Below are 9,583 nucleotides of genomic sequence, written 5' to 3' on the forward strand. Positions count from 1 at the left end.
TTGAGGGATGAGGTCCGTAGCTTTCCTTGTACATATAAGTGCCGTCATGATGCTGCTGCTGACTTGATCCATATTTATGCTTATACGAAATGTTTCTTCAAGGTCCAGGTTAGTTGGAAATTTTCAATCTCAGTGTTCCTTTTTAGAAGGATTTCAAACTATAATTTTGATGAACAAGGTAATCGTTTGCTGCTCCTTTGATCAACAAATTTCTTTATGCAGGAGTATAAGCCTTTAATATCTCCCCCAGTTTATATTAGTCCTCTTGACTTGGGCCCCAAGTACACAGATAAATTGGGTTCAGGTTTCCAGGAGTATCGCAAGACGTATGGTGCCAATTATTGTTTAGGGCAGTTGATTTATTGGCATATTCAGACTAATGCTGTTCCAGACTCTAAGCTTGGGAGAGTTAGAAGGGGTTGTCTATTGTTGCCTGACATTGCATCATTCTATGCCAAAGCCCAGAAGCCATCGGTGCGACGACGTGTCTATGGCCCAAGAACCCTTAGATTTATGCTTGCAAGAATGGTGAGTTCAAGCTGAACATTACTTTCCAGTGCCTTTGTCTCATCTAAGTAGTGAAATAACAGTAAATTGTGGATATATCTTTGGACTGCCAATGTTAATGGCTGATTTGGACCACAAACTACTCAATATGTTCTGATCAATATACTTCTGCCAACAGAAAGCACTATATTTGGTTTCCTTTTCAGAACCATATATAAGAACTCTACTTGGTTTTTTAGGGGGTGTAATACAATGTCATATGAAGTCGCAGATCCAATTTCAATTTTAAAACCAATTATTGTAACCAATCCTAAACTTAATTGGTTACACTGTACAATTAATGTAGATCTTTTAGAATTTGACGAACTCGAGTTTAGGATTCTGATAAGGTAGTTGTACTCTCTCTCTAATCTAGTACTGTATTTGAATGTTCAAAATAGTAGCCAAATAGGATCTTTCACTGGGAATAAATTTCAGATTTGATAGGATATCTATAGCACAAAGACAAACAAGACCTAGAGTGATTCCTTAGGGGTAACTTTAGAACAACCTTGTGATAATAGGGACAGAATTGCAAACACACAGTGGGGGCTGATCTGTAGACCAGAAATAAAATAAGATTGACTAAAGTTTGTCAAGCAGAGATGTGCAAAGGTGCCTTGGAATTCTGATGTAAAATGGATGGGCAGATCTAGTACGTTACTAAAACAGAAAATAGATCACCAACTCTATATGTTAATAGATTAAAAAATTGAAGGAACAATGTGAGGGAATTGAGAGAACAATGTGAGGGAATTGAGAGAACAATAAGAACAACAACGTAACACTTGGGCTTCACACCGCAAGGTGGATTGATTGGATCAACCACCAATCTACCTTGATTGAACACAAGATAGGGAAGAAGAGCTAATAAGGCAACTTTGATTTCAAAATGATGAGTGTGTCCTCCACCCTCTTACATAAGTCTTTTTATATAGCATTTTTATAGATACATAAATAATAAATGCAACATCCAACCACTAGCTAGCACTTACCTATTAATGACTTGTCACTACCTAACTCTTGACAAACGAAAACCCCCTTTTAACAAGAGGTCTTTATTTTCAAACTGGAGCCCATGAAGTTCATAACATGTGGGCTGACTTTAACCCACTAAAATAGTCATAGCCCATGAAAGCCATGGGCAGATTTGGGTCATATCCTTAGGCCTTTGATGGGCTTGATCCATTGGGCTTTTTTTTTTGTATGTCTTCAATTCTGCATCAACTCTCCCCAGCTTGAAAACATTCGTCTTCGATGAATGTATGGATGACATGTAACGCTCATACTAATCAGGATCGATTTTCTTGAAATCGTCAGCTGACTTCAAATGATCTCAGAGAGGGAAGAACGGAAAGCCGTGCAGAAGAAGTGAAAGAACCATCATAAGTATGAATCCAAGTACTATCATGTAGTGGATGATTCTTCCATTTGACGAGGAAAGCATTATATCCAATACCACGGGGAGTGCTTTTGTATGAGTCATCCAAAACCTCCTCATGATGTCAATGGTTGATGGCTTGAGTTGGGGCAACCTCAACTTTTGTTTGGTGTCTCCATCATCAAAGTGATGTCCTACGTAAAGATGCAGATCAGCCATGTTGAAGACGTTGCTTTTGTTCACTGCTCTTGGTAACTTGAGCAAGTAAGCATTTGGGCCAATATGTTTCAGCACCTTGAATGGACCCATCTTCTTTGGATGGAGTTTGTTGTTGACTCCATGTTGGAACCTTTCTGGATTGACATGAACCATCACCATGTCTCCTGGTTGAAACTCCACATATCGTCTATGATGATCAGCTGTAGCCTTGTAGACATCATTGTTGAGAACTATCCTTTGGCAAAAATCAGCATGTACCTTTGTTATATGGTGCAGAAACTTGTCAACCTTAATCCTTTTGTGTGCTTGTGGTGGTAGCATAGTACCGTGTGTCGGCGAAATATCGTCGACACGGCGATAAATCAAGGTGTCGCTGGGGGGCGACACGAAACCCCCAAGCTATTCGATTTTTCTAAAAATCGACGAGAAATCGTCGAAATATCGCGATATATCGCCAAAAAGTCGATACATTGCGATAAATTCTCAAAATATTGAATAAATTTAAAATTCAAAATTTGTAAATTTCGCATTAAATACTCTCTCATTTAAAAATATTAAAATATCTCTGCGACCTGCGATCTTTCGATTTCTTTCCTTTCTCTTTCTTTGCAGAAACGGAAACCATGGCAGACTCTGCGACCAACGATTTCTTCTATTTCTTTCCTTTCTCTTTCTCTGCAGAAATGGAAACCATGGCGGACTCTGCGACCAGCGATCTCTTTTATTTCTTTCCTTTCTCTTTTTCTGGAGAACGGAAGCCGACGGAAACCATGGCATCTCTCTCTTGACACCCTCATGACTCCCTCCCGCTCTCTTTTCTCTGATCTCTCTCGGTCTCTCCCACACCGCTGTAGATCTCATCATCGATTTGGTTTGATTTTTTCTCAAAAAGTCGACCGAAATGTCGCATGTGTCGCCGGGCACCGACACGGCGACACTCGGCGACATTTCGGTCAATGGGTGGTAGTTGGACGAGGTCTATAGGCCGTTGGGGTTGAACTCCAAGGAGAGTCTCAAATGGAAACGACTGTTGTAGGATTTTATTGAGCTTTTGTAAGAAAACTCACTATGTCAAGTATGGAAGGCCATGTCTTCTCATAATCATGAACCAAACACCTCAGTAAATTTCCCAAGCTTCGATTCACCACCTTCGTCTGCCCTTCAGTTTGTGGATGGAATACGGTTGAAAATTGTAACTTTGTGTTAGTTTTCAGCCACAAGGTCTTCCAAAAGTAGCTCATGAGCTTGATGTTTTGATTTGAGACAATGCTACTTGGAGCCTATGTAGTTGTAGCACCACCTTGAAGAACATTTTTGCAACATGAGATGCATCAAAGGTCTTGCAACATGGTATAAAGTGAGTCATCTTTGAGAATCAGTCAACTACAACCATGATGGGGTCGTATCGCTCTTTTGTTGAGGGTAGCCCAAGTACGAAATCCGTACTAATATCAATCTAAGGTGTATGAGGAACTGGTAATTGTGAGTACAAACATGTATTTGCTTGGTTCCCTTGGCTTGCTGACAGACTTGGCATCTTGATTACATGATCAACATCTTTTGCAATATGAGGCCAATAATACCTATCAGTAACCAGTATGATGGTCTTATCCCTGCCACTTGTCATCCTAAACCTCCGCCACGCAACTCCTGTATGATGTGATGTCGTAGGGAAGAATTTGGAATGCATAACCGAGTTCTCATGAATAGATACCCATCTTGAAGTCAGTATTTGTGATGCTGCCCACCTTGCTATAAATCCTTATATGGCATGCTGAAAACTTTGTCAGATGCATACTCATCACCTATTTGATCAATGCTAACTGCATATGTTGAGAATGTGTTAAGAGTATGTACTTTTCAGCTTAATGCATCAGCCATTGTATTCTCTTTTCCAGCCTTGTACTTTATTGCAAACACAACTCCTGGAGATAAGCAACCCATTTAGCGTGCCTGTTGCTAATCAACTTTTGTGAATGAAGATGCTTGAGTGCCTCATGGTTGGTATAAAGAATGTACTCTTTGCCTGATGATATAATGTCTCCAATGGTGGAACTTGGATAACAGCTTAAAGCTCCAAATCATATGTCGAGTAATGTCGTTTGACGTCATTAAGCTTCTCACTATAGAAAGCGATGGGGTGCCCTCCTTGCATCAACACACTTCCCAGACCAATATGTGAGGCATTAGTTGCTACCTCAAATATACAGTCAAAATCTGGTAGGAAAACTATTGGAGCCTCTCTCATCTTTTTCTTGATAAGATGAAAGGCTTTAGTTGCTATTGCTGTTCATTTGAACTTGCCCTTGCCTTGCTTTAAACATTTGGTAATAGGGGTCATGACTTCAGTAAAGTTCTGAATGAATCTCCTATAAAATGATGCTAGTCTAGGGAAACTACAAACTTCAGTAATGGTCTTTGGGGTAGGCCAATCGGTGATGCTTTTTATTTTCTCTGGATTGGCTTCAATCCCCTGTGATGAGATAATAAAACCAAGGAACACAACCTTTGGTATCATAAAGGAGCATCTCTTGAGATTGATATATAGTTTCTCAGTGCAAAGCACTCTCAAGGCTTGATATGTAGGTGATCAATGTGATCATCCGAATGCTTACTATAGGTCAATATATCATCAAAGTATACAGCCAAAAATCGACCAATAAAAGGACGAAGTACCTATGTTATAACCCTCATGAATGTGCTAGTTGCATTCATTAGACGAAGAGGCATGACTTTCTGTTTAAATAGTCCATCCTTGGTCTTGAAGGTAGTCTTCCGTTCATCTCTAGGCAAATATGAATTTGATGATAGCCGCTTCTGAGGTCCAATTTAGAAAAGATCTTAGCCCCAGACAGCATGTCTAACATGTCATCAAGCCGCAGTATAGGAAACCTATACTTGACTGTAATCTTGTTGATTGCTCTGCTGTCTGCACACATATGCCATGAGCCATCCTTCTTTGAAGTGAGTAATGCTGGTACAACACATGGACTTAAGCTCTCATGAATGAATCCTTTATATAGCAACTCATCCACTTGTCGTTTGAGTTCATTGTGCTCTGCTGGGTTGAGGCTATAAGCCGGTAGGTTTGAATCAGGTACCAAATCGATGGCATGTTGAATATCGCACATAGGAGGTAGCTCATCGGCATCTCATTAGGAATTACATCAGAAAAATTAGAAAGTAACTCTTTAATGGGTGGAGGGAATGCCACTTTAGGTTGAGGGGTAACTTCTGTTGTAACAAGAGCTAATACCAGCCTTGTATTATGGCTAGTGTGGATGAACACCTTATGAGAAACAACCAATAGCTTCTTTGGCATAACGGACAACACCTTTTGTGCTTCATTGGTGCCCTTTTGGTGGGTCCTCAAGGACCTCGGCTGATGCATTTCAGCTAGGACATTGACTGGATGGAGGACAGTGTGAAGTCCTTTAAACTTGAATACACGCTGGTTTTTCTTCCCTCCAACCATACTTCATCCTCATACATCTATGGTCGACCAAAAGAACATCAGTAAAGTGCATAAGGAATAGGTCGCACTATACCTCTTCCTCATACTTGTGAAGCTTTAAAGGTACAAAACAATGTTGATTTACCTCCAGAGTATTCCCATTCAACAAGGACGCTTGATATGGTTGAGATGCTTCTCCACCTTCAAGTTGGCCATCTTCACAAAGGTGTTTGAAGTAACATTGGTGCAACTCCCACTGTCAGCTATCACCAAAGCGACATGATCTCCTGACTTCATACGATTGTAGAAGATACAATTATACTGCCAGTCCTTTCCTTTGATGTTAGCCACCAAGATGCGGCTTACTATATGAATGCCATAAGCATCACCACCGTTGGTATCACAATCATATGTTTCTCTATTGTAGTCACCATCGTCGAGCCGGTACGGGAATAGATCATGATCTTCTTCCTTGGTTGTCTTTTCAACTTTAGTAACAATATTATTAATCTTTTGACGGTGTGGACAATATTTAGCATAATGTCCAACCTCACGATGAAAACACTGTGCTTGGCTGCCACTAGTCATAGGAGCCTTGCCCTTTTCTTATAGGGTAGGAAATGTGGGTTGAGTAGGGTTTTGTGTTGGAAAATTTCGTTTAACCTCCCCGGCTTGGTATCCAAACCTCTTGCTATTGGATGCCAATAATTCTTGAACACGTAGGGCCTTCTTGAAGCAGTCTTGAACATTCTTCACATCTACAATGCCAATGACCCTATTGATTTCAAGCCGTGAACTGTGAACCCAATCTAAAACGTGACAAGATTTGGATCTCCTTCTCTCTAATTCCTGTATGAGAAGGAGAGTCAAATTGTTCTATATATTCTGCAATTGACAAGTTCACTTGACGAAGAGAATTTAACTTGTTTTGGCAGTTAAAAAGTTGATGACAAATACTTTTCTCTTAGTTCTTCCTTCATCTCCTTTCATGTAGTAGGAGCTCTACCACGATCCTCTAACTCATATTCGCAAGTTGTCCCCCATTCGTGTGCAATTCCAACTAATTTGGTATGTGTTAGCTTCATCTTTTGTGCCTCCAATAGTTTATACCAATCGAAATAATCATCCAACGCTGCCTACCAATGATAAAGCACTCGAGGATCATGCTTACCTGAGTATTCCTTTAGTTTAAGCTTAACCTTTTGAGAGTCACCAACATGCCTATTGAGTGTAGGTTGTTCTCTAGTGAAATAACTCCGTAGGTGCTCTTTGAAGGTTGGTTGCACTGCTGGAATCCTTTGGGGCCATCTTCCTATATTCTGTTGGGTAAGAAAATTAACTACAGAGTGAGTTGGCTGGGATTCTTCACCAAGTGGAGGATGTGGGGCCTGAGTAGAGGCAACAACTCCAGCTTCCATTGCTGAGAGCCTCTCTTCCGCTTGCTTGTGGTTCGTAGTGATCTGGTTGTTGAGTTGCTGAAACATCTCCATCATTGCTGCCATAAGATTAGTTGGAGGATGGTCCGGAATTTTCACTCCTTGCTTGGATACCAAATAATATAATACTGAATTCGAATGTTCAAACAGTAGCCAAATAGGATCTTTCACTGGAAATAAATTTCAGATTTGAAAGGATATCTATAGCACAACGACAAACAAGACCTAGAGTGATTCCTTAGGGGTAACTTTTGAACAAACTTGTGATAACAGGGACAGAATTGCAAACAGTGTGGGTAGATCTGTAGACCAGAATTAAAATAAGATTACTAAAGTTTATCGAGCAGAGATGAGCAAAGGGGCCTTGGAATTCTGGTGTAAAATGAATGGGCAGATCTCATTAGTTACTAAAACAGAAAATAGATCACCAATTCTATTTGTTAAATAGATGAAGAAATTGAAGAACAATGTGAGGGAATTGAGAAACAATAAGAACAACAAAGTAACACTTGGGTTTCACACCTCAAGGTGGATCGATTGGATCGAACACCAATCAACCTTGATCAAACACAAGGTTTCTCCATTTGGAAGAAGAGCTAACAAGGCAACTTTGATTTCAAAATGATGAGTGTGTCCTTTACCTCTTACATACGTCTCTTTATATAGCCTTTTAAAGAGACAAACATTAAATACAACATCCAACCACTAGCTAACACCTACTTATTAATGACTCAACCACTACCTTACTCTTGACAAAGGAAAATCCCTTTTGACAAGAGTTCCTTATTTTCATAGCCCCGTTTATTGACTTTTATGACCATGAAGGTCATAACATGTGGGCTGACTTTATTCCACTAAAACAATTCTAGCCCATGATAGCCACGGGCTGATTTGGGTCATATGCTTGGGCCTCCTAACCTATTGGGTTTTTTCTTTTTTTGTATATGTCTTCAATTCTGCATCACTCTTTCTTCTCTCCTTCCATTGTTTATTATTTATCTATTTATTTTTCTTTTTGAAATTCTTTTGAATTATTTTGGGATTCAGAAAATCCTGACAATAATCTGCCACCATGCATTGAATTTAGTTCTTCCTAAAATTAAAATTCACTGATAATGATCAACCACCATCAAGTGATGGTCTTCTTTCCTCTCCTGAAGTTGAGAAAGTACTACTGTGAGCTACCAGTCCTGACAGGATTCTGAGTTGTGACTATATTTACATAGAGTGTCTTGTTATTCCTTTGCATTGGTTACAAGTTTCCATTAAATGGTTGGGCTGTTGGATTGAACAGAGTTCTATTATAATGTCATTCTGAAGCTTGTGCTTAGATATTTTCTACTATCAAACTATACCGTGGCAGGTCATTTGCTCTGACATATGATCTTCCCTCAAGTTCGGTTATGGTCCAAAAGATCTTAGGTACATGGTTTTTTTCTATTTGCGTTCACAACTATGAATTTTGTAGTTCAGTCAGGTATTCTGTTGTATCTGATGCAAGTGTTTCTTTTCCTTAAAATCTATTTTCCTTCGTCTCCACACTTATGAAATGCTCTCCTTTCAGTTTTTATTTCTTTTAAGGTTGCTTGATGTCACTCGGAATCCCCCTCCCCCCGATCATCATTGTTGCTGTTTCTTTCTTGACTGGGGTTGGGGTTTAGGAATTAAATTATTGTCTCATCTCTAGGTTGAGATGCTTATGATATTTGTTGTGTTTTAGCAGGAGAAACAACCTCAGAGACCTTGGCCGAAAGAAAGGATATGGTCATTCAAGAGTGACCCTCGAGTTTTTGGCAGTCCAATGCTGGATGCTGTTCTTAACAAGTCTCCGCTGGATAAGGAGATGGTTCATTGGCTGAAGACAAGACCTGCTGTTTTCCAGGCTATGTGGGACCAATGACTGTGAGAAGCCTCTGGGATTATTAACCCCAACCATCTGTTTTGGAATGATTATTCTTTTTTTGTTTTACAGCTAAGCCCATTTGAAGTGGGAGTTGGTAATCATTTCAAGACAACATAGTCCCTCGTGCATCTCTTCTGTTCTCTTCGGCCTCATGTCATTTTGTACAGATTAATTCTCTTTGTAATTTGTATTCATTTTTCAGAATTGGGGCGTTGGTTCCTTTCTATTATTAATTTTAAAGGGAAAATGGGAAAAAGGTTTCATTTCAATGTTCTTTAGGTCCTGGCTTCTGCTGCCCCAGTTCTCTTAGTTTCCTTTTTTCTTCTTTAGTCCATTCATTTTAACAGACTCAACGACTGCAGAATCTGGACCCTCAAAAGAACTTAAATAGTGATCGCAGTTTGGTGGAGGCCGTCATTCTTGATTTAAATAGCATTTGTTGGATGAGGTGTGTGGTTGTAGGGAAGGTGAGATATTATTGTCAATGCAAGGTTGGTACAGTGATAAGATTTATACTTCTCAGTGGAGAGGTCATGGGTTTGACCCTTGCGGACAACAAAGCTCCCCCAAGGATGTAATAGAGGTGCGCGTAAGTTGGTCAGGATGAACTTCAGATACAAAAAAAAAAAAAAAAAAAAAAAAAA

General features: G+C 39.7%; 1 protein-coding gene across 1 annotated transcript in view; it reads left to right on the forward strand.

The window, feature by feature from the left end:
* Window positions 1-9,208, forward strand: part of LOC149028738 (histone-lysine N-methyltransferase ATXR3-like) — an 80,118-nt gene extending 70,910 nt beyond the window's left edge. Inside the window, exons 2-4 of the mRNA XM_089160299.1 lie at window positions 6-108; window positions 223-528; window positions 8,760-9,208. Of these exons, the coding sequence (XP_089016425.1) occupies window positions 6-108; window positions 223-528; window positions 8,760-8,936 (586 nt within the window). The 3' untranslated portion in view covers window positions 8,937-9,208. The remainder of the gene's footprint in view (window positions 1-5; window positions 109-222; window positions 529-8,759) is intronic.
* Window positions 9,209-9,583: the final 375 nt, after the last annotated feature.

The sequence above is a fragment of the Hakea prostrata genome, chromosome 1, assembly GCF_041222555.1.
Source record: "Hakea prostrata isolate BN-2017 chromosome 1, UWA_Hpros_2, whole genome shotgun sequence".
In the NCBI taxonomy this organism is placed as follows: Eukaryota; Viridiplantae; Streptophyta; class Magnoliopsida; order Proteales; family Proteaceae; genus Hakea; species Hakea prostrata.